Genomic DNA, 25,986 nt, shown 5'->3' with positions numbered 1-25,986 from the left:
TTTTACATAATCACCATGTCCACTTATCGTTGATAACTTCTGAAACTTTACTGGAATGTAACCTTTAAAAGCCGATGTCGCCGCTTGTGAGCTACTTGATCTCCTGTTTGCGCAACACGATCGCGTTTTTTTCTTAAGCGACATGGTGTCTAGACAACCACGTGACCCGGGGGGGGGTTGTCAATGCGCACTGGAGACACACTGAGAGAGAGAGACAGAGAGCGAGAGACAGAGAGAGAGAGAGAGAAGGCGAGGGCGCTTGATTTCTCCTGTTCATTCCTGGAGCCAGACGCGGAGAGAGCGCACAGACGCGCCGCCACTCCGACTCCGAGTCACCGCGTGTTTCTCACAGGCTGGACGCGCATTACGCATCTCACATTTTGGATTCATTTGACTGTGACAGACATCTGTAGGCGACGGCTGGCCTTCTATAACCGGTACATCTAAATTCTCACGGAAAAAACGCACTTCCACTCGGCTAGAAAGAGATTTTTCCAAGGCTCAGAGGTGGATTTACCGGAGCGCCCTTGCTTTATTTGGATCTGTTTTTCTTAGACATGTTCGGACCATGTCTGCTTGGTTTTTAAGTACTTGGACGGACTGTCTGGGAGAAATAACGAACCGACAAACCAGCGAACGTGAACTGGAAACTGGATCGAGGATCTAGGATGGTGTGTGGATTTATATCGAAGACGCGCCGGTTCGACTTTTTATTCTAATGCGACTTGTGTCATTATTATTATTATTATTATTATCGAGTACAGATCTACCCACAGATTGGACCGCACCGGGTCGTGTAGATTAGATATTTTTATGATCCGCTGCTTAGTTTAGTGGGTGGAAAACCAAATTAAAGACTGGCGTATGGTACAGATTGCCTTTGCTGCGCCCAGCTCTTGCACCGTCTCTCGGACTGCGCGGCGCCGCCTGGCCTCGGATCCCGGGACCTGCTTCATGATTTGCGGAAGCCATGCTCGCTCTTTAGCCGGGAGATCCTCTGCTTGTCGTCGCGCATGTTCAGGACCAGACGGTCAGGGCTCGTCCGGCGACTCTGGAGGAGCCGCGCGCCCGTCGACGCTGACGCGGACGAGGCGGCGGACACCGGGGCGCACGGAGCGGGAGGCGCCGGCGGCGGGAGAGCAAACGGAGGCTTGTGCATGGGCAAAGCGGCCAAGGCCGGCGGCGGCAACGGGAACACCGAGGCCGAACTGAAAGCGCTTACACACTCGGTGCTGAAGAAGATCAAGGAGAAGCAGCTGGAGCTGCTGCTGCAGGCCGTGGAGTCGAAAGGCGGAGCGCGCAGCCCCTGCCTCATGCTGCCCGGCCGGGTGGACGCCTACTCGCTCCCGCTGCTGCTCTTTAAGGTGTTCCGCTGGCCCGACCTGCGCCACTGGTCGCAACTTAAGCGGCTGCCGTGCTGTGAATCATACGGGAAGATCAACCCGGAGCTCGTGTGCTGCAACCCGCACCACATGAGCCGCCTGTGCGAGCCCGGTAAGCTTCATTATAGCAGATCTAGTTCTGTCAGGAATGCAGCTTTCGTGGAATAATTCATCATGGATTTACCTTGATGTTTCACACAAGGATATTTATATTTATAACACACTGGGTAATACCATTTTACTGTAGTATATATACTGATATATCTGTTTATCAAGCATTAACCATAAAACAGCCTGGGTTGTATTATGTTACCAAGGTTTACTATAGAATGAAAACAGCAGTATGTAAGATTTGCACTAAACTGCTCATCAGTCGTGTAGCACCGAGCAGTCTGGTGGTTTTAAGTTTCACTCCAAGTAATATTCTAGCCTGTCAGACCTTGACTTCATATTCATTTTCCGTTCTGACTCATTAATGACATTTTTAGAAATGAGAAGAGAAAATACACAATTTACATACTGCAGCTTTACATGTTCCACCAGAGGTTTATTGTGGTGCATTATGGTAAATACCAGTTATGGCAATGCACTTTAACATAGTAAAAAATACAACAAGGGGTTTGAGGCTGATCATCTTTTACATGCAGTGGAACCCTGAGGTGCATCTTTAGTACCTTTAAAAGAATCTTGTTGCTCTATTCAAACTGGTTTGAGTTTACATTTATACAGTAGAAGGTAAAAGTATAAATGTGGTAGCCTTTCTGACTATAAAGTCTTGGTTGGTCTATCAGCGAGCTGATTGGTTGACCGATGCAGGTGCTAATGTCCTTCCTCACCCAGTATCACAGACTGACCCAAGCTCTTCATTTTCCTGATTCACATTATGAGCTTTAAACGAGACGAGGACACAAATGCACACAGTGCACCAAACAGAAATAACAAGAGTAATCAGTAAACCATAGTTAGGCTTTGCTTATAGCTACTCATCGAAGGGACAAAAGTTAGCCAATGATATTAGCTGAGAGGCTGAAATAATTCACTTTTACTGTGTAGGAAATATGTAAACAGGTTATTTTAACACTTAGCATGTCAGTCACGGTCACTATAAACTTCATCCATAGTGTGAAAATGTTGTCATTGTAACTATGTAAACCAGCCTGACACGGCGGCTAGCAATATTTATAGCTTTGCAAATATATATATTTGTAAATAAATATAAATGTACAGAAGCTAATTCTAATGCTAATGATGCTTCAGAGGAACACGTTTGTCTTTAGAGGAACACGTTTATCTGCATTGCTTTCTAATTTCAAATTTTTAAACATTGAAAACAAAAATCAAGTAAAAATGGTAATGCTGTTGGTATAAACACCTTGTAGTCTGCACAGAGATACTGGATCAGGATTAGCATTAGCATCAGGTTGAATCGTTTAATAATTAGCTTCTAGGTGACTTTTAAAGCACAAAGAAAACAGCACAGTTCTGTAAAATAGAAGTGTGCTCAACATCAGCGTCTTGCTGTATTTGTAGCCGGTATATTTCTGTTGTTTAAAGTTCTATTAGACCTTAATAAACAAGCTCAGGCTTTTCTAAAACAGAATGATACAGTTTTGACAAACTAGTAAAGCAATAAACAAATATAAATATTTCCTCACACTAGGCTTGATGGATTAATAACCCTGTCGTTAGATTGAGTATTATCAGCATAGGCAACGATTTCAATGTAAACTGTACGGCCAAATGTATTTGGACACCTGACAATGAGCTTGCTGGATTTTTAAAACGAATGGTATTAAAATAGAGTCACATATAACAACAGCCACTCTTCCAACAAAGCATCTCACAAGTATGTCTGTGGGAATTTGTGCCAATAAGGTAAAAAGAACATTTGTACGACTGGGCACCAATGTTGGTCAGAAAAGCCTCGATTGATGATCCAGTTTAGCAATTTTTGTTGCTGAAACACCTAAATGTAAAAATTAGACGGGGTGTCCTTATACTTTTGTCCATAGAATGTATTTTAGCAAAATAGCTCGCACACATATTCATAGTGCTTTATGTAATCAAGCCACTTTAAAACAATTCACCTAGTGATGTTTATAGTGCTAGTTTACAGTTATTTCTATTTCTACAAATAAAGTGGTCTTACATTTTACAGTAAACTTTTAAATGTTCCTTTAGCATTTTGTGGCATCAGGATGAAAAACGAGCACATTGTGAGTTAATCATAGGACTTCAGCATATCCAACCATCTTATGTAACTCCAGCTTTTTGATTTTAAACTCTTTAAAAGTTTATTATTCCCAGAGCCAGAAAGGAAACGTAGCATATTTGAATCAGTTTAGATTCAGACCCTGTGCGTGTAGAGACATGGATTGATGTTGAAGTGTTGTGAGGCCCTGCTTTTGGCAGTCACATGCTGCACTATGTCTATCTGTCTCTCTCACCGTCTCTTTCTCTCAGTCTGGCGCCGAGCGGCTCTGTGTTTATCTGTGCACTTCACTCGTTCACTATCAGGCCAGATTCCCCCTTCCTCGAACCTCTGCATAAGACAAACAGGGGTTTTTTTCCCAGCTCAAATGAATGCCAACTGTTATCATGAGTCTTCATCTAACCCTGCTTGTTTCTCATGGTCTTTTTTCTCTTGTCTTCTTTTTTCTCCGATTGCTGGCATTTTTTCCCTAGAATCCCCCCCTCCTCCGTACTCACGATATCCAGTAGACCTTCTTAAACCACCTGGTAAGTACTTCCTTTTATTTCATGTTTTCTTTGGGCTTGTATTTTCTAGAACACAGTTACATTTATATTTGGGATGAATTATGTTTGATTATTAACGGTAGTCAGATTCACATTTGTACAACTTGTTTTATTTAATGTATGGCCATTTTATCTTTAAAATGGGTTAAAATACATATACATTGTTTCTTAACTCACACTTACTGGTGCACAAGCATATGTTAGCACCGACCTTCCCCTCCCCACTGAACTGCCGGTGATTATAGTCATCCATGTATTTCTCTCAAAGCGCTCATTTTTGATTCGAATGTTTAGACCCGATAGAGAAAGACAGACTACCTATCTTTTTGCTTGTAAATATTTTCCTCTCCTTCTTACATTACGCCTTCACTTAGCTCCCAAAAGTGTATGTGTGTGTAATCAGAGGCAGATTCTCAGTGATGTGTTTTGATTTACGACGGACAGAAAGCAGCGCCTCTGCCAGTCATCTGTAATAGAATGGCGAGAGGCCAAGGCTTAAACCCTTTCTGACCCGGCACCAGGGGAGGAGGAGGGGGCCGTCTGCGCACGCTTTCGGCGGCTCCGATAAAGAATAACGGCTCCATCAGGGAGAGAGGGGCGGGGAGGGGGGTAGGAGTGGGTTAGAGGAAAGCGGAAATGTGGATCTCACAGGGGGGAAGGCTGGTAGATCCGTGGAGCCGGGTTTTATCTGCTGAATTAATCTCAGGGTTTTGAAGTATCTGTACGCAGCTTGTTCTCTCTCTGGTTTGTTAAAATTGGGTGTTCGACTTTTTGTGTGGTGGATAAGCACTTGTTATGTAACATGAATAACTATAAGTGAATATGTGAAGTCTCTGTGTTCCATTTTGTCAGTCTGATCATAGCAATTAAGGTATTTAGGAAGTTCTAGCTTGATTTGGTTAGGTTATAAAGCAGGACCTCAAACATAACGAATCAAGTACGACTTGACCTCAAATTTTCAGATTGATTGATAAACCTAGTATATAGTTCAGCACTATATGGTGGTGTATATGGTTAAAGCGTGAGAATTCTTTACTGGTTTGTACAGCTTCCAGTTCATTTTCAGAGGATTAGGTCATGTCTAATAACCAATACAGATTGAAGGCTGACCGAGCGTGCTGTTTGGAAGCTTCTGTAGTGCAAAACGTCGTGATAGCAGCGGCATAATTAAAGAAAATAAGTTCCCTGTGTTTGTATTCATATGCATGATCTGCTGTTCCAGTCAACGACCCACATGTATGTGGGATTGCTTATTTGGAGTTCTTTAAACTTAAAAGCATATAATTACCTTTATACAATAGATATATTACAGCTGGTAGCAATTGTTGTGGCTGAAAGATGTGAAATCCAAAATTAGAAGTGGTGTCCCAATACTTTTGTCCATATAGTGTTCGTTACTGTATTATAATGGAACATGTGCCAAGTCTAATTTAACACAGAACCAATGTGGTATCATACAGCTGTTATTGTTCATTTGTGCTTGCTGGATTATTTAAGCATAATTTTAATATTAATATGTAATTTATGGATCTTTACATCTACAGTTAGAAGTAAAGAATCTGTGTGTGTGTGTGTTGTGTGTTAGAAAACTTTAATTACTTGGTCCCGGGTGCGGCGTCATCCACTTTCAAATGACTCATGAGTTTTGTGAACGAGATTTTTGTGTCGAGTGTACGGTACGTGTGTGTGTGTGTGTGTGTGTGTGTGTGAATAAAATCGAGGTGCCATGCTGCTGTAGCGGAAGGTCAGTTTGAGGAGGAAAACTCCTCTTCCATTACTGCACCACTGTGTGTGTGTGTGTGTGTGTGTGTGTGTGTGTTTATGAAAGAGAGAGTGTCTCTCCATAACCATGCTGAGAGGAAGTCATTTGTCGCCCCAGCTGTGTTTCTATGCAGACACGTGCGTGCACACACACGCCTGTGTGTGTGTTTGTGATATTAATAGGACAAAAGGAGCCAACTGTGTTTCATTTAGCCGAGCCGACTTCTTTGTTAATGCTTTGTGTCGGCTGTCACTGACCTAAGATATTCTTTTACCCGTTTTTCGATTGTCTGTTCTAACTCCCTCACACACACACACACACACACCCACCCACCTCGCAGCCAGGCGTGAACAGCAGCACGTTTGTGTTGTACATTTGCATATCAATCGTCTGAGCCGCAATCAAAGAAAAACAAAGGGGAGCAGAAGCGTGCACGTCACAGACAGAACCCGGGTCCCAGTGGCACGTCTCAACTGTATTAAGTATTTTAAGAAAGCTAAATTAGTCGACTAGGCACGGTGGTGCTGTACAGCTCTATCACCCCAGGGTTTGATTCTTGTGCCTTGGTAATGTTAGGCTTTACAATCAACGCGCTGAAAGTGGATTAGCTAGTTTGTGTGGCTTGCGTGTACGCGAGGGAAGAGAAGTGGCTGGATGTCCTGTGATTGTAAGACACCTCATTTAGGGTGTATTCAGATGTGCTCCCTGTTTTTTGGGTTTCGGATTGCTTTTTTATTCATTTGATCACGACACCACACACTCAGCCATTCACAACTCACAGAAGAGGATCAAACCCTATTCCCTTAAGAAGTGCAACCCCACACTGGCACAAAAGTAATCCTGTCTTTGTGGTCATTTGTATGTAGTCATATTTGGCCGGCTTGGCGCCGACACGTTGTTTGAAAGATGACTCTGTCAGACACGGAGGTGAAAAGTGCGCCTGTGTTTGTGTGTGGAAGTTTAGGGAATTTAGTTCAGCCAGCCAGCAGGGCCACGTCACGGGCGTCGGCACAGCGGTGCTCTGTGATCCTGGACCGGAGGCACCTCTGAAGGCCTCATTGTCCTGGTTCCTTCACTTCTCAGATCTTTGACCAGGAAAGTTTACACGAGTCGGTGAGCTCAGGAGATCCAAAGCAGAGAGGATTTGTCAGTATCTGTTGTAACGTAAAAAGGAATCAGACAAGAAGCAGGACAAGGGAGAGACTGTGGTAGTGCTGACCCCTCAAAAAGAATGAAGTAGTTACTGATTATTAATCATTTTTAAACTATGTGCACTGTATTATAGTCTAAAATGGTTGATCAGTAATGAGCAGTTTTGCATGATGTGCTTGTAGAGATCCTGCCCAGTGACTGTATCGTATCGTATCAGCTACTGCTCAGATCTTAGATCAGTATTATTTTGAGAAGGGAAAAGTCGGTGCAGTTGGTGGGATTGGTTTGCATTTATTAAGAATGATATTTTTTATTGTGTTTAAACCTCTCTTGTCCTCACACACACTCTCTCTCTTTCTTTGTGGTCAGTGAGTGAGTCTCAGGTTTGGCTGTGCATCTCATTAGCTTGACCGCGGCTTGACCTAGTGCTCGCGCTCCAGCTGATGCTTATAAAAGAGACACCGGATCACGACCCCCCACCCCCCAGAATTCATTATTCCTTCACACTTCAGGATCTGTGAAATATGGAAACCCCGCTGATCGTGTTTCTTCGGTCGGAACGCTGTGCTGAGTAAACGATGTGCTCGAGGTTTTCCTGTTTGTAACGTCTGCGCTGGATGTTAAGCGAACATAAGACGGTTGAGATTAAGAGCAGACAGACAACAGAGCTCCCCGAACCTGCGTTTAACTAATAACATGGTCGTTTGACAGCCGAGATGCCTGATTGGCCGACGGGGCCGGTGGGCGTGCCGGCCTGTGTTTATATTCTCTCAATGGAATGTATAATTAGCCGGCACTGATCGCTATGGAAACATCAGAAAGTCCTGTTCCTAGCTAGAACAAAGTCTCTCTCACACACACACACACACACACACACACACACACACACTGAGTTCCCTGTCTGCTGGCATGCCATTTAGAAAATTTACTGTACACAGCTTTCAAGGCTGAGGCCATTTCCTGTCTCCCTCATTGTTTTTGGCTTGATGGAGTGTATCCTGCCAAACTGTATATTCCTATCACATCCAGAACACACACACACACACACACACACACACACACACAAATTAGGTTTATTACAAATATTAATATACAAATACCCCAGAACAAATGAAAGGATGGAAATTCATTTGTTCATTCATTATTTTTATAAACTGCGCCATCCTGGTGAGGGTCACTGAAAGGGGCACGAGGCGGAAACACACCCCGGACAGGGTGCTTAATCAATCTCAGCGGGCTGCACATACTCACGTTCTCTCACTCACACCTAGGGACAAGTTAGAACCTCCAAACCACTTCATGCATGTTAAGAGGTGGAGGGGCGGCCCATGGTGACCCAGCCAAAATCCTCAAACAGTGACCAAAGCTGAGGATTAGAGCCAGGCCTCCAGGGCGCACTATTTTAGCCAGTCCAGTGACTTATTGAGCTAACTCAGGTTAGAATGATTAGTATGATTAGCTAGCAGCTTTTACTTCAATGGTTTGTCAGCTAACATGGATCATCACTATAAAATAAAGCACTAAATGTCCACGTTCACAATGTTAATCTTTTTTCTCTTCTGCAGATTCTCCAGACTCAGCGCCTGCTTCCACTGAAACTGGGGGAACGATACATTCAGCCCCTGTGGGGTTTTCAGGTAAGAACAGACCATCCACATGGAACTAGTTTTTCTCCCCTCCATCTTTCTATCTCAAAGTCTCTCTTTACTTCTTTACTCCCTGGTTATTTTCCACATTGCTGCTCTTTCTGAATGGACTGATGTGTACAGTAATCTCCGCCATGCTGGGAGTTTGATGTGTATAAACGGGTTTCTATCAGATAGTCTGGACTGATACTTCCTGGACTATAATTTTGCATTAGCGCAAATGTAACATGCACGTTATGGTAGGCGTGTTGCTCCTGTAGTTATGGTGCTGTGGTCCTTTTCATTTTCTTTTACTGGGACTGAATGACTGGATCACAGTACATGGAACAGTGGTCTCTTCACCAGGGTTGGACCAATTTTGACCTTATGCTAGAAGGAAATTTGTCACGATGGTCCAAGAACTCCAAAACACAGATACACATGGGTGACCTTGTCCACCATCCTGGACTTTTAGACTGAAGTAATTGTGATTGTTGCTTGTTACAGCAATATAATCACTGTTATATGTTGGTTGGGACAGTGGTAGCCTAGTGGGTAGAGCCTTGAGCTAATAGTTGGAAGGTTGTCAGTTCAAATCTAGGCTCTGCTATGCAGCCACTGTTGGGTCCTTGAGCAAGGCCTCTAATTTTGTTGTACTCATTGTTTTTTCTTATTAATGGGGCAACTGGTAAATGAACTGCTGGTAAAAGGTGCTGTTGTGGAGGTAGTATGTGCAGCGTTGTTCACAGGGGCACTGGGAGGTAGAACGAGGGAGTGATGGTAAAAGGAAACAGAAAGCAGAAGGGAGGGAGGGTAGCGGAGATGGATTGAGAGGGACTTGGGTTGCCTGCTTGGTTCATACAGATGTTTCTCGTTAGTGCAACTTCGAGGGATTTTTTTTAATGTTCTGCTGGGTGCGCTGCCCTGCTCTCCGTCTCAGCTTTTAGACGACGGAGGATAAAGTGTGTGCAGATCAGATCTGAGATAATGGTGTATAAACACAGTTAAACTTCATGGTTGAAGTGTGGGCTGATAACATGTGTGTGTGTGTGTGTGTATGTAAAAGAGAAATGGACATGCTGGATTATGTTGCCCTGTGTTCTTTCAGCCCCCTGTTCCCTCTCGCCGGCCTCTTGCGTGCCCCGCCGTTTGTTTTACATCTCTTTTGTGTGCGTGTATGTGTGTGTGTGTATGGAGGACGAGAATGAAAAGCTCGCCGCTCCTGTGCCTACAGCAACGTGCCGTGCAAACAAAACCCGCCAACATGGTTCCTCCTTCTCCGCTCCACTCCTTTCGCATTTTATACCCGATGCGAATTTGCGGATTCGAAGCGAACTAAGCCCCTCTTTCATCACCTCCTCCTCCTCCTCCTCCTCCTCGCTCTATCTGTCGTTCGGCTGCCCTCCTCCCTCACCCTGCCTCCCGGTTTTGGATGAATGAGGCTCAGAAAGAGGGGGAAAAAGCAAAGGCAGGGCGTCTGGAGAGGCAGAGTTGATTTTCTGGCAGAGGAAAGAGAACGCAGTCCCCGAGGGGCGTCGCACAAAAGAGCCTCGCTCCTTACGGACCCCCTTCACCTGACCCCGTGCCCCTCTCATGCTGGCCTGTACAGCGTCTGAGATGTCATTCCAGAGTCTGGAGATTTAACCCTTTTCTTCCCTCGGTTTTTTGAGGAGAATAAAACGATTTGTGCCCTTTTGCAAATGTTGTCTGATGCTGAACGTTGGCTTCTGAACCTCTGAGGCTGGTCTACCTCACCCACAAGCTCCTTGCTTAGAGCTGCATTGAGGCAAACTGCCAAGCGAGGTGCTAAAATGACATCATTTAGACTTTCCGATGGTGATTGAAAGGCAGGATGACTAAAATATGAACTAAATGTCACAGTTTAGCAAGCGGACAGCTGTCGGTAGAGTCGCCGTCTTTAAAAATACATTTAGACATTTAGCAGACGCCTTTATCCAAAGCGACTTACAGTACTCGGACAGTATACTCTAAGCAATTGAGGGTTAAGGGCCTTGCTCAAGGGCTCTTAAGACCCCACCATTACAAGGTTACTGCTGTTGGGCCCTTGAGCAAGGCCCTTAACCCTCAATTGCTTAGAGTATACTGTGACCTTCTGATTACTGGTATTGACTGGTATTTTTAGAGTTGCTTTTTAATTTGCATTTGGGTCATTTAGCAGAATACAGTAATAACTGAATACAATGCAAGCAATCGAAAGTCTTGCTCAGGGGCCCGACAACTTGTTCGGCAACTTGGTCGTTTAATATGAATTTTCAGACTTTAAGCACAGCTTCTGGTTTTGTTGTTGTTGGTTTTTAGTTCATGCATGGTAAACTAGCTAGCTTGTTGTGACACAGTCACAGATTACTGCCCTATTTGAAGTAAAATATCAGATTATTTGTGTTATAATTTTATTTTGACCTCAAACTAAAGACGTTGGTAAACTATTCATAACGTAAACATACAGGAAAATGGAAGAATAAAGTGTTTGAGGGTTTGAGTAGGCTAATGTTTTGTCTGTGTGAGGTAAACTAGCTTGACCGTGTAGCATCATTGTAATAACGCTGCTCTGAATCGTTCCGTTTTCTGGCGCAGTTTGGCGGAACAAACAGATAAATTTTATATTATAAACATGATATAAAATTCTTGGATTCTGTGGAAGACTCGTGTTTTGTTCTCTCGCTGATTCGAGTCTCACGGTGGTCCTGAACAAACACGCAGCGTTATTATCACATTTCTCCACACGAGTTCGAGGGTTTTGTGAGAAACAGGTTGTGTTGCGGGTCTGGTGGAAAATCTGAGCCGAATATAAAGTCTTTTCAGTCGTTTTGCTCCTGCTGTGCGGTAAATAACTCGCATGTTTGTATTTGTATGCGACTGACTGCTTGACTGGCAGGTAAAAGGACTTATTCGCCCCAGCGTTTATTATCGTCGGGGTGTAATTGCGTAAGATGGAAGAAAAGCCACTTTTCTGATTTCTAGACAGTTAATGGGCACTCATTTATTGATTTCATTCTTTAGAAACAAACAAAGTGCAGGAACGACGATTCGTCCCATCTCGTAATTGTTCTTGCAGGATGGCAGATCTCCGTGTGCGTCTTTATGTCTTTGTGTGTCTAAGCCTGAGCGGGATTATTCGACCCGGTAACTCTGTGTGTCTTGTTTGTGCTGGAAAGCTGCTGTTATTACGAGTTAACCTCAATCCTTCAGCCACCAGCAGACGAGCACACTGGGACGACTGCCCACGTAGAGCATACCATGATGAAGATGAAGAGAGAGAGTTTGATAGTGTTGATGGAATAGCTTCAGCGCCTGGCTTTCGTTTCTTTTAATAATATAATATATATATTTTTTAATAGATATAGCTGTTGATATACAGCATGTCTATATTACACAGCGTCAATACAAACTGAATGGAAACGGTTCTGAGTAAGGCCTTTCTAAATTTATGCCCTCTTATGGAAGTCCAAAGGGGCCAAAAGTTCTGGAAATGTGTTTAAACATATCTGGATAGCTTGTTTTATAATTTTACCCAGAAATTTCCTAGTTTGTAATGTAAAAATTGTTTGGGCAGGACCTTTGTAACTTAATGTGAGAAATGGGGGACGGAAAAGTAGAACATTGGTTTTCAGCTTCCGTAGTAACTTGAACTCAGTAGATATTGTAACAAACAATGTTACTGATGTATGTATTGATGTATATATTTTAATACTTTTCTCTATCATAACCCCGTGTCATCAACGCAAACTCGATAAACTTAGAACATTTACATTTTCGGCGTTTAGCAGATGCCTTTATCCAAAGCGACGTACATTACAGTTACAGTATACAGTCTGAGCAATTGAGGGATAAGGGCCTTCCTTAAGGCCCAACAGCAGCAACCTGGCAGAAAGTGGACTTTCTGGTTACTAGTCCAGTACCTTAACCACTTGGCTACGGCTTGCCCCAAATAAGTCAAGTCAACTTTATTTATATAGCGCTTTTTACAATAGACATTGTCTCAAAGCAACTTTAAAATAACAATAAAACAAAAATAATAATAACATATAGCCCTTCTGATTTGACTCACATCTCTGGACCCTTCTGAACTTCCATAGTACTTTGTCTGGCTTCAGTTTTGACGATTTTGATGACGTACGTTGAAGGTACGAGTGTTACAGATATACGACCGTGTCAGTCTGTGAGCCTGAGATGGTATGTGCACTGGAGCCATCGAGGACCTAACCCGGGGCCGAGTGAAAGCTGAGATAGGGAGGCGGTAAACACCCAGCTTCACACGCTCAGACGGAGAGAGAACGATCCGCTGCTATCGCTGCATACTTCCTCTCCGCGGCTAATTTTACCCACAGGGCTCTGATTAACCCCAGGTACGGCGAGCCGATCCAAGAACCGCCGTCCCCGATTAAACCGATTTTGTATCGCTGCAAACCGATTCCGGGACGGCATGCCGCGGGCGCGCGGGCTCTCACAGGTCTCAGGTTCCTCGTCTTTTTCTCTTCTTGACGGCTGGCGACTGAAGAGTCACTTCGGCGTATGAGTGGTGACACGTGACGCTTCACGATCAGAATTCGGGGGATGTAAATAGCAAAGTATGCATCCCTAATATCCATCATATCGCCAGTTAAAATGAACTCAACTCTACACTGCGAGGGCCTGTGACCAGCAAACAAGCTCCTTCATTCCTGCGTTGTTTGGGTTAGCCAGAGAGGAAAGGGCAGCACAGGAAATGACATCATTCCTCAAAGGAAAAAGCGCAGGTTCTGGGCAGGGCCCTCACAGTGGCCTCCGAAACGGAAAGAAAACATTCTGAGAAAATCACACAAACCCCGACTGACTTAAAACCAGTCACTTTTTTTTTTTTTTAAAGAAAGGAGTGTTTTTTCTCTTTCTCTGGCAGCGCAGTGAGAGTGGACTTCCTCACCGACGGGCTCGTCTGTCAGGGGGAGGAAAGAAGGAGAAGGAGTCGTGAACCGAGGGGAAAAAAGGGGGAGAGAGGCGTCTCTGTAATTTGTGTCCGAGGCGAGGCCTCTTTCATTACTGCCCACTTCCTCCCTCAGCACTTCAGCCAAGCTCCGTGTGTACATGTGTGTATGCGTGTTGCGCGGCGCTCGGGTTTTGGCTGCCCGCCACTCGCCTCGGCTCCTCTTGCCGTGTCATTATGCTGCCCTCGAACGGTCCGGCGAGAGACACAGAGAGAGAGAGAGAGAGAGAGAGAAAAGCAAAGATGGAAGGAATGAGAGAGCTTGTACAGGGAGCAAGCGAGGGCCATGAAAAGGGAAGAAAAGCCACTACTGAGAGAAGACTTTTCCACCGGCGTGTTGGTCGTAACCGAACGCGGAAAGATTCGTATGTGGGAAGAAAAGATTCGACCCCCAGGAAATGGAGCTGACCATAAAAACCACAAAACCATAACACTCATCCTTCGCTCATCCCTGCCTCCGTGTTCGGAAGCCTCCTAACTTTACCCCTGTTGTAGTAGTGTTTTTTTAATCAAGGGGAACAAATCCTTGTGCGCCACATGTCATCGCCTTAACGTCGTTTAGCTAACCTTATAAAAATCTAATATTATCACAAAGCTTTTAAATCTAGCTGGATCATTAGTATTTTTTGTAGAAGGTACTCTACTCTTCCCGGTTCATTTGTTTAAAGACCAAGGTTTCCACACACACACACACGCACACTTCAGGTCTCCAGGCTGTCTGGTGTCTCGGTTGCCCGCGCTGATGGAGAACGAGCGCTTGTGGTTACGCACGTCATAATTAATAGACGAGGACAAACAGAAAATGAATTCACAACAATGTAAGTGTCTCCACTCGACTGGCGTGACTGGTTGTCTGAAGCCCCACACACACACTTAAACGTGCTTGTTCGGTTCCCACGGCGATAGCTAACATCCTGGTCTCGGAACAATGGCGGTAGTTGTTCCGTTCTGTCTAGCGCATTTGGGTGTGTGTGCTGCTTTCTGTGTTTGGAGTGGACAGGAGACGGTGAATGGCAGATCCTGATGTCATCCTTGCATGAGAGGCTGACTGATCTGAAAGTGTGTGTGTGTGTGTGTGTGTGTGTGTGTGTGTGTGTGTGTGTGTGTGTGTGTGGCTCTCTCAGGAAGTTATGCAGCTTAGCGAGGCTTGATAACCAGACTTGTTTAATTGTTCCGGAATATCAAACAACATCATAAAAACGTTCACTCGTCCGGGATAATCGTTATTGCATCACAGACCTTTGATCCCTAGATTGGATTGTGATGTCATAAGTACAGAATGCGACAGACACACGGCTATGAAGTCCGTGAAGTGTTCGGCTCAACGAGAAGGGCGGGCCGGGGTGAAGGGGGGTTGGCTGAGCCCTTTTAGAACCGATGTACAATAGAGGAAGAGGTGAAGTATTTCCTGTGTGGTGAATGTTTTCCTCTTTCATGTGTGCCAGTCCCGAGGCATCGTTTGCCGTGGCTCTTATGTAATGTCCCCTCGCTAATTGGCAGTTTCCTTTATTGACTGGTTTCCTTCTTTGGACTCACGCGTGCAGACCTGTAAAACAAAGCGTTTGTATATGGTTGATGTTTTAACCTGTTGTTAATAGCTTGTTGCTAAAAGTTTATATGCACTTATAGGGGACGTGTGTATATCGTGACAGTCTTGGTTTTTGTGATCGAATATATTTAACCTGAGTCTTTGTCTGTAAAAAACGTCCCTAATTTTTGGTTTGGGGTTCTTTTCAGAGTTTATTGTGGGTTGAATGTGTACAGGTTAGTAATTACTGTCGACTACAGCTGGTGACTTTTCAGTGTCCATATAAATAGGGCTAGTTTGAGGGCATCTCATAAAAAGTACAAAGAACAGCTGCCTCGCTCTAAGGTCCCGTTGTTGTGAGCTTTGGGGCTTTTGTGCAAGAAGAATTGCGACAGTTATGATGCAGTTATGATGATCCATTTCTAGTCAAACTTAACTGCTAGCACATTATTATATACCAAAAAATGTAGTTTTCTGGACCTAAAGCTGAAGACTTGTATTATATTATTATTATATTACATTATATATATATATATTATACTGAATACAGTTCAAGCAATTAAGGGTTAAGGGTCCAACAGTGGCAGCTTGGTGGTGGGGCTTAAACTGGCAACCTTCTGATTGCTAGTCCACTATGTATCGCTGCCTTGTTGTTTTTTTTGGTGGTGGAAAAGCAGCTTTGAAGGGGTTTTTTAGTAGGTTGAACAAAACCCCCTACAAATCCCCCAAACCCCCCCCCACAAACACACCCTCGCTTTCCACATCAGTTCCTGGCTGCAGCATTAATTGCTAACCTACTAACTTACATCCCTGACCAGTGTTGTGTCCAGCGAGCAAGATCACCAGCCATGTAACAGTGTAAATACTCTCTCTACTCTAGTGCCTGTAGTTGTGATGTCATATAATAACGTTTGTAAATGGCTAATAAAATCTAACCTCACATTCACCCTCATTGTCAGAAAATAATGACATGTGAGTGTTTGCTGGCCCCGGGGCCCTGTGCGCATCGGGATCAGCGTGCGTCCATTTGTTACGGTCAGACAAAAAAAACGAGCAGAACAAAAGCAACCCCCTTTGCACTCTGACCTTCATCACATCCCCCCACACACGGTGCTGAGGAACATAAACACACATAAACGCATAGACCGAAACACACACACACACACACACACACACACACATGCTGTCGCTTCCGTTAGCCAGACTGAATCTGATCAATGAGTATAGCTTACCTGAAAAGTTAGTGTGTGTGTGTGTGTGTGTGACTGAGAGAGAGAGAGTGTTTGTGTGTGTGTGTGTGTGTGTGTTATTCGGAGTTGGTGGAGTCAGACAGAAGTAATCATTAACTTTTCCAGACTGTGCGCTGTCTCCAGTCTTGTGTTAATCAGCAGCCTTGTGAACCCCACAGTCTCTCTCTCTCTGTCTGTCTCGGTGTGTGTGTGTGTGTGTGTGTGTGTGTTTGTGTTTGTGTTTGTGTGTGCGTGTTTGTGTGTGTGTGTGTGAGGGAATTTTATCAGTTTGTGTGGACTTTAAAAAGGTCATATAATTAAACGCCTTAAAAGGGAAGCGTTCGCCTCGACCTAGTGCAGACTTGAACCATTATGTGTGTGTGTGTGTGTGTGTGTGTGTGTGTTGGCATTGCTATTTGAGCACACTGACCAAAGGGAGCCGCCAGACGAAGTTACCTGAGGCAATGCATATACGCCTAGTATTTAACTCCACACTGTGTGTGTGTGTGTGTGTGTGTGTGTGTGTGTGTGTGTGTGTGTGTGTTCACAAAAGCAGGGTGGGGTAAAAGAACAGGGTGGGGGGTGAAAGCAGCAGAGCGATTGTGTCGTCCTCTATTCATTCGTATGATTCAATCTACACGAACCAGCGCGAACAGCAACCTACCTCACTCAGTGTGTGTGTGTGTGTAGGTGTGTGTGTGTAGGTGTGTGTAGGTGTGTGTGTGTTGCACACTCTATTTATGGAGTCTCTTCGCGCCTGGCTGTCACCATGTCAGCCGGGTTGACACCACAGCCACCCGGCACAGCGCCACCATGACGCCACACACTCACACACACACACACACACTTAGCTGTGTGGTAAATAGCAAACCACTGTACGCTTCTTCATATTTCTACAGACTTCTATATTTAATTACACTATTCTGTTTGTTTCAAATGCTAAAAATGCTAAACATTAGCATTTTGCTAATAAATTAGCTGAGCTCTTTTTGAGAGATTGTATGTATCTTTAGCTAGCTACTACTAAACTGCTCCATCAATTAGTTGGCTCGTCATTCAGTTATATGAAATGATTAAAAATGTAAACGCTAGTGCTAACAAATCAAATGAAAATAAAAGATCTTTGTTTCCTGTTTTAGCATTTTGCTAATACGTTAGCTGAGCTCTTTTTGAGAGACTGTATGTATCTTTAGCATATCTTTAGTTAGCTACTACTAAACTACTAAACCGGTCAGCTGATTCGTTCAGTTATATAAAATGATAAACAATGTACACATTAGTGCTAACAAATTTAATGAAAATAGAAGATCTTTGTTTTCTGTTTGTTTTAAATGCTAAAAATACCTTTTGCTAACAAATATGCTGAGCTTTTATGTATCTTTAGCTAGCTAGTAATAAACTGCTCGATCGATTAGTTGGCTCGTCGTTCAGTTATATAAAAACACAATTTAAAAAATTGAAATGCTAGTGCTAACAAATACAATGAGAATAAAAGATCTTTGTTTCCTGTTTTAGCATTGTGCTAATATAATTAATTATAATTAATAATATAATATAATTAGCATAATTTACCTAGCTACCAGTAAACTGCTTGATCGATTAGGTGGCTCGTCATTCGGTTATATGAAATGATTTAAAAAATGTAAACAATAACAAATACAATATACCACATTTTGACTAAAGAATGAAGACGTCATTTTACAGCTCGCTTGCTAGTAAACGAGGCTGGATTTGTGTTCTTTGATCTAAATGTTGAGCTCTGGTGTGTATGGGTGGACTGGTCGGGGTGTGTAAGGAGCCGAGTCGGCTGTGAAAGGCTGCTAAGCCGTCTGATGGATGCTTTAGTTCTCCTGTTTGTATGTTCTAGAGAGAGAGAGAGAGATAAATACCACAGTGGTTTCAGGCTGTGATGACAAGCCCAGACAGGCAGCCATATAATGACCCCAGACGCCACGTCTCCCTCTCTTCCTCCCTCTCTCGCCGGCTCTGCAATAATAAACAGCAGGGTGTCCCCGTGCCCACTGTTCCGCTCAGACATCAGGAGTGAGGAAGAAGAAAGAGCCTCGCAGAAAAGACAGGCATTAAAAATGAAAACGCTCGTCTCCAGTCTTCCAGCTTTCAGGCTCTTTACGGACGGGGGCGCTTCACGTCTTCACATTGCCCCCCCCCCCCCCCCCCACCCCCACCCCCAACCCCTCGCTCCTAATGACGGACGGGTTCGGGTGTAATGACAGAGGCCGGCGGTGATAAAGCGCCAGTGCCTGATCAGAGCCCAGCCAAATTACTGCCTGTGCTCTCCCTCCTCCCAGATGAAAGGGAGAGGATGACGGAGGGAGGGAGGAAAAAAGAGCCCAAATGAAGGAGAGATGCTTGGAGTTGCACTCTTCACCCCCCTCCTCTTCATCCTCACTTTTAACGTCTGTGAACGACTGCTTGCAAACTGGACGATTGTGCAGAATATCTGTGACTGAATAAATCTGGCCATGTTTATGGGGACAGAATCATATTCTACACACAATTTAGTGTTTTTATAAAGCGATCTCTCTTCTAATGATGAAACGAGGGACACAAAAGTGGAAAAATAGCGAAGCAGCACCGTGTAATCCAGGTTTCTGACCGACTGTGTCCGTTCACGTCTCATTAATTTGTCATTTATTATAAATTTATCATAGATTTTGGTTCCTGTTGTTTACTGAGATTGAAGTTGTGGCTCGGTGGGTAGCACTGTCGCCTCACAGTAAGAAGCTCCTGGGTTCGATCCCCAGGTGGAGCGGTACGGGTCCTTTCTGTGTGGAGTTTGCATGTTCTCCTCGTGCCTGTATGGGTTTCCTCCCACAGTACAAAGACGAAAATTATCCCTGACTGTGTTTGACATCTTGTGTAATAAGTAACTACCTGTCCTGTCATGAATGTAACCAAAGTGTGTAAAACATGACGTTAAAATCCTAATGTTTGTTTATTAGGATTTTAACGTCATGTTTTACACTTTGGTTACATTCATGACAGGAACTGTAGTTACTCATTACACAAGGTTCATCAGTTCACGAGGTTATATCGAACACAGTCGTGGACAATTTTTTATCTCCAATTCGCCTCACTTGCATGTCTTTGGACTGTGGGAGGAAACCGGAGTAAACCCACGCAGACACGGGGAGAACATGCAAACTCCACACAGAAAGGACCCGGACCGCCCCACCTGGGGATCGAACCCAGGACCTTCTTGCTGTGAGGCGACAGTGCTACCCACCGAGCCACCGGTTTAAATCCTAATAAATAAATAAATAATAATAAATACTAAAATTGAACAATTTAAACGCTTTGGTCACGTTTACATGCTTGCTTGTCGATCACGGTTCATTCCATCACAGACTCCGGCTTTATGTGACCGATTTCTGATGGTATCGAATAAAAAATGGCTTTTGTGTGTGTGTGTGTGTGTGTGTGTGTGTGTTTTACGTTCTCATTATTGCCAAAAATCCTTTTACGGTATGAATTAGTTTTTTAAAGGATTGAAAAACAGGGCCCAGCTAAAGGAAGTTGACATGCAAAAGTAGCACGGGGTAAAAAAAAAAAAGGGAAAGAGGAAAAAAAGAGTCCTAAAGTGGTCCCCCCATCCCCCCCCCACTACCCCGCCGGCTTGTTGCTGCTTGGAGCCAGAGTTCTGTGGGGATTGAGATATGGAGGCTGGAGGCCATGTCAAGGAAGAAGGGGTGGGGGGGGGGGACTGGAGCCGGCGCGCCTCTGATAGTTTTTTCCCCTCGGCTCGGTTTAGGGAAACCCACAAGGAGTGTGTGTGTGTGTGTGAGAGAGATCAGTGTGTGTTAGGATACATTCCTTTATCCACATTTGGCTGTTTTGGACAAACCGACTCCAACAAACTTTCCTTCTGTTATTTGTCGAGTCGTTTCCTAATTCTGGCACAGTTGGTGCAGCCAGTCTCCTCACAGCCGGCGTGTACTGGTACGGACTTTAACTAATCAGGCCGTCGTGTCTGTACTTTGTTTAAACAAAACCAGCCAGAGAAAGTCGCACCGAGTCCGTGTCCAGTAAAGGAGGAACTTCAGTCTTCAGCTGCTGCCGTACTGATAAAATAAAGTCACTTTTCTGCGTGATACACAAACAGCACAATCACAGGTCCAAATTTCACTGCTTGTTCATCGGCTTCTGTTTTTTCTCCCCATAAATGGTCTGATTTTGAGTTAAAATAATGATTTATTTATAGGTCTTGCTTTACACAGTCGTATCTGTAGCCAAACAGCCGAATACGACCGTAACCTTTAGCATTATGATCTACTTTGTTAGGTTTAGCTAGCACACTGGCAGCTGCTTGGTTAATATCTGGATTATTTAATATTTCTATTCAGTATTTATATACCGGTACTAGCTCTGAACTGCTGAATTTCATAGCTATTTAGCTTTTACTTAAATTCAAAATGTTGCACTGTGTGTTTGAGCCATTATTTTATATATCCTGTTTACCATAGCAATTATAGTTAACTACAAAGCTGCTAAGCTGTTAAAGCAATACAGCATCTAGCTAAATAGATAAGTTTATTTAAGACAGTATTTCTTTATAATACGGTACACATTGATAGTAGTTACTCAGCGGTTTATGACTAACCAGCTGCTATTTTATAGCTCCAATAGCAGAAGCTTCCCAGCTATCTGTAGGTTTAGTTATTAGGCTGATACTTAAATCCTGAAGCATTTTAAGTGTTAAAAGTTGGTTCTACACCAAGTGACACATCCGAGATGAGCAACAGATCCACCGTAAACGTCTCTCGGTGACGAGCGGCACATCTCCCGCTTCCTCGGCCCACATTCCACGCATTCCTTCAGTCCTTCCTCCTCGACGCTCAAATAAAGGATGCGCAAAATGTTTGGCACCGGAAAGGAATTCGCTCCGCGGGGAGGTGACGTGCGCCTGTTATGGATTTCTCATGTTCAGATTCGGATATGAAATACACGCTAGTGAGTGGAGGCCTGTCTTCATGAAATAAGAAGGGCTATCGGTGCTTAGGATTTAAGTTCTGCTTATTTCTGAGCACTTTCTGCAGATCACAAACATACGTAATTCAGAAACTGGTCTTGCGCTAGTGTGAGCGGTTGTGACTTTGAGGAAACAGGGATGGCTTGTACACTTAGCTTGAGCTAATTTATGTTAATATTTTAGCTAGTATGTAGCATATATTTAATGGCATGTCAGTATATTTGGCTGTCGATTGTGTTTCCTAATCATTTACAAAGGGATCTTGCCCCAGCATTGAGACTTCAGTGATGGCAACTTTAAAATGAAAAAAAGGCATTTTTAAAACAGCGACCTTCCACTAACTTAAGCTAATATTACGTATTATACCCTTACCTTTTCCTTTCTGCCTGTGTATTTTCTATCTTCACCTGATTTGTTATATTTTAACTTGTTTTAAAATACACTTCCACATTTGACTGTTTCCATTAACCGTGTGTCTTTATTTTTGTTTGCAGATTCCCAAGGTCTTCAGGAGAGCGGCGAGCGTGAGCACTGGTGTGTGGTGGCGTACTGGGAGGAGAAAACACGTGTCGGCCGCCTCTACTCAGTCCGGGAACCGTCCCTGGACATTTTCTATGACCTACCTCAGGGCACAGGCTTCTGCCTGGGCCAGCTCTGCTCGGACAGTCGGAGCGCGCTCGTGCACATGGTGCGGCCCAAGATCGGCTACGGCATCCAGCTGAACCGCGAGGCCGACGGCGTGTGGGTGTACAACCGCAGCCGCTACCCCATCTTCATCAAGTCGGCCACGCTGGACGACCCGTCGTCGAGGACGCTGCTGGTGCACAAGGTTTTCCCCGGCTTCTCCATCAAAGCCTTCGACTACGAGAAGGCCAAGAGCCTGCAGCGGCCCAACGACCACGAGTTCAGCCATCAGCCGCGCGCCGGATTCACCGTGCAGATCAGCTTCGTCAAGGGCTGGGGCCAGTGCTACACCAGACAGTTTATCAGCAGCTGCCCCTGCTGGCTCGAACTCATATTTAATAACCGATAGCCACAAGTCACGCCACCCTCACCCCTTCATCGCCATGGGCACGGACTTATTTCGTTGGGACGATTTACTTTCGGTTTTCCTTGTTTTTTGTGACAGAAAGAGGAAAAAGTTCTCCAGAAGATTTTACGAGAGAGGAAAAAAATGCAAGAAAAAACCCTAAATGAGCGGGTTTTTATAAAACGACTAAGATTTAAATAAGTGAAATGAAATGTATTGTTATATATAAATATATTATTACTTGTAAATATGAAGACGTTTTATATGCATTGTTATTTATGTATTGTGCAGTGTGTTGATAGAAATAGAAAAAGATGCACTTTGCTTAATATAAATGCACACAGGAGAAATGCCAAAATAAAAAAACATTAATTTATCTCCGTGTTTGTGAGTTTGTTTGGTTGTTTGTTTGTTTGGTTGGTTGGTTGTTTGTTTGGTTGGTTGTTTGTTTGTTTGTTACTGCAGCACTCACATAGATTTACAACTTATTTTTATTCTGCTTGTTGACCTGGTCAGCTGATTCCACTCTGGAACGGAGGACGTGTCCGAACTGAGACGAATGTCTAGACGCCGGCCCCTCCTGCTCCTGCTGGCCCTCATATGGGTGTCTGATGGCGGGGTGGGGAGGGAGGGGGGATTAGAGCCGTAATCCTGCTTTACCCTGATTGTCCGAACTCAGACCTAAATTCCTAATGCCTGGATTCACCTGTAACCCCGTCTGACCAGGAGAGGTTCAGTCAGAACAGAGCCTGAACCACACGGACTGGACATGAGACGGAGAGAATGACGTGACGGACCGTCTGTGGACCGAACACAAAGGTTTATGGGTTGTGATGTTAGTAAATGTGATGGACAGACATCTCCCATCAATTAATTAATCTTTTAATTCAAGTAAAAGTAATTCTAGGGTTAGAAATAATAATAATAATAGTAACAGTAATAATAGGAGTGTTATTGGTAATACTAACAATAGTAGTAATAGAAATAATAATGGCAATACTAGTATTAATAGTAATACTAGTAATAATAGTGACCGTAATAATAATAGTAATACTAGTAATAATAGTGACAGTAGTAATAGTAGTAATAAAAATAGGAGTTATAAAAGTAATAGTAGTGTTATTGGTAATACTAGTAATAATAGTGACCATAATAATAGTAGTAATAATTCTAATAAAAGTATTACTAGTAAAAGTAGTAATAATAATAATGGTGTAAGTAATAAGAGTAATAGTAGTGTTATTGGTAGTACTAGTAATAGGAATAATAATAGTAGTAGTAATAATATTAATAGTAACTGGTATTAAAAGTAATTGTAATAGTAGTAATAATAATAGTAATACTAGTAATAGTAGTTACAGTAGTAATAGTAGTAATAAAAATAGTAGAAGTTATAAGAGTGATAGTAGTGTTATTGGTAATACTAGTAATAGTACTAATAGTAATAGTAGTATTAATAGTAATACTAGTAATAATAGTGACAGTAGTAATAATATTATTAATAGTAATAGAGGTATTAAAAATAATACTAATAATAGTAGTGATAACAATAGTAATAGTAGTATTAACAGTAACAGTAGTAATACTAGTAATTGTAGTGACAGTAGTGGTTTACCTGGATGAACGTGGGTAGTATTTGGTGACTCTTGTGCTATTACAGTGGTACTTTAGTATCATCAGTGCTTTTAGTTTAGAGTGGGTGAAAATATTGGATAAATATGAGAATATAAAGGAAAGAGTCTCTAATCAGTATCAGAACGGCAGCGGCGCCCTGCGTGACTCGGTCTGATGCTAATGCGACTAAAGCTGAAGCCTCCACAGACATGAGCCGCTTACGTCTGGCATCGTCTGAGTCTGCTGGGTTTGTTTAGGAGAACAGAGTGAATTTTAAAGTAGATTATAACATGTAATTTAAAGCTGACAAAGTGCAATTAAAATAACTACATTTTTATGTGATTTTTCTCTTATTTCTTTTACCTCCTCCCCCCAACACACACACACACACACACATGGCAGATTGTATCAGCGCTCTTGTATTCCTACTGAGAGATAAGATGAGGCGTGCTAGCATGTTGCTGCCAGTGTGTCTGCCCCTCAGAGAGAGGAAGTTCCCTTCACTCTGCAGGCGGCTTGATGAATGAATGAAGCGTCTGTCCTGTAAAACATGATCATGATCAATTTCCATGTTACTGGAAGTAAAGTTGATCAGTCGAGTTGTCCCTGGAGCTGCGATGCTAACGGAGAACATGCAAACTCCACACCACAAGGACACAAGGTTCTTCTTGCTGTGAAGTCACAGCACTACTCACTGCACCACTGTGCCATACTATTAATTGTATGTATGTAGGTATAATTAATAATTAATAACTCCCTCTCCTACACCTTGTTTACCTTTAACAGAGCATCACAGACTCAGAGCATATGCACACAGACTTAAACAAAACAAACTACACATTCTTTATTTATGTCAGTTAATAAGGATCAGGGTACAAATACAACTCTGTATTGATACAGATTAATAGTTTTTTTGTCAACCTTGGTATTGGTGCCACTGTGCCCAAGGACGGATTAAGGATAGTCTGGGCCCCATAAAAACGTCTCTGTAAGATCAGCCACATGTAGGAAAAGTGGAACATTGAGAGGAAATGTGAGCGCCCCTTCCTGACGCGTTTTAAATGACTGGAGTCAGAACGAGTGCTCGGTTCCACCTAAAATCATCTGAACAGTGTTTACAGTCCAGGAATGTTCACCATGAGCTCCGCCCGTCAACAAGGAAAAAAAATCACCCAGTCAAAACACTGAAAGTTTAAAGAGCGTCTAATCTGATGTTACACTGCTTTTTTCTTTTCTCCCTCGTTCCTCATAAATTTGATAAGGCCAGTGCCCTCATGAGCTCGCTCTCTTTCACTTCGGCGTTCACACGCTAACAGGCCTTCGGCGAAGAGGCCGAGAGTGTGTGTGTGTGTGTGTGTGTGTGTGTGACTCAGAGCTGGAGCCGGACTGTCTATGGCAGCCTGTTGGCCAGCACGCTTGTTCTTTTTCTCTTTCCCTCCCTCCCTCCCTCCCTCCCTCTCTCCCCTTCTGCTGTTGGTCTGTACAACACTGGGTGGGCTTCCTCCACAAACACGCTCAATCAGATTCATCAAACAAAACAGTGGAATAAAAAACACGTAGGCAGGATTTAAACAGCGTCGACTTCTACGCAAAACTGTCAAAGCTCAACTCCAGAAAAATAAAGATGTTACGTGGGACGCACATAACACAGAAAGCTCTGATTTGTTGATTCAACACTTTAGAAATAAAGTTAGACCTATTAAAGGTAGGTATTTATTTTGGGCATTATCAACATACAACATACAAGGCTTCTCACAAGAATTTGAAGAATGTCTGTGGGAATTTGGGCCTATCGCTGGGCACTGATGTTGATCAGGAAAGCCTCAGTTGATGTTCCGGTTCATTCCAAAGCTGTTTAGTGGGACTGTTCAGCTACACAGGGGCCCAATCATGCTGGAACAGGAAAGGACCTTCACTACACTGTTACTGCAAAGTT

At 43.4% G+C, this 25,986-nt stretch overlaps 1 protein-coding gene across 1 annotated transcript; it reads left to right on the top strand.

Annotated features, from left to right (window-relative positions):
• Positions 1-273: 273 nt before the first annotated feature.
• Positions 274-22,797, top strand: smad7 (SMAD family member 7). Its single transcript, XM_063011647.1, has 4 exons — positions 274-1,494; positions 4,068-4,121; positions 8,619-8,690; positions 21,901-22,797. Exons 1-4 carry the CDS (start codon positions 1,014-1,016, stop codon positions 22,437-22,439), a joined length of 1,146 nt encoding a protein of 381 aa, XP_062867717.1. The 5' UTR covers positions 274-1,013; the 3' UTR covers positions 22,440-22,797.
• Positions 22,798-25,986: the final 3,189 nt, after the last annotated feature.

This window comes from Trichomycterus rosablanca, chromosome 16 (genome assembly GCF_030014385.1).
Source record: "Trichomycterus rosablanca isolate fTriRos1 chromosome 16, fTriRos1.hap1, whole genome shotgun sequence".
Taxonomy (NCBI): domain Eukaryota; kingdom Metazoa; phylum Chordata; class Actinopteri; order Siluriformes; family Trichomycteridae; genus Trichomycterus; species Trichomycterus rosablanca.
Note: the sequence above shows the minus strand (reverse complement) of the source record. Positions and strands in the feature narration are given on the sequence as shown.

Bases quoted from the DNA above. Each gene is read 5' to 3' on its own strand.
- smad7 (XM_063011647.1), top strand. From the start codon at position 1,014: ATGTTCAGGACCAGACGGTCAGGGCTCGTCCGGCGACTCTGGAGGAGC. The intron at 4,122-8,618 runs GTAAGTACTTCC...TCTCTTCTGCAG, and splicing joins AGACCTTCTTAAACCACCTG to ATTCTCCAGACTCAGCGCCT. The intron at 8,691-21,900 runs GTAAGAACAGAC...TTTTGTTTGCAG, and splicing joins AGCCCCTGTGGGGTTTTCAG to ATTCCCAAGGTCTTCAGGAG.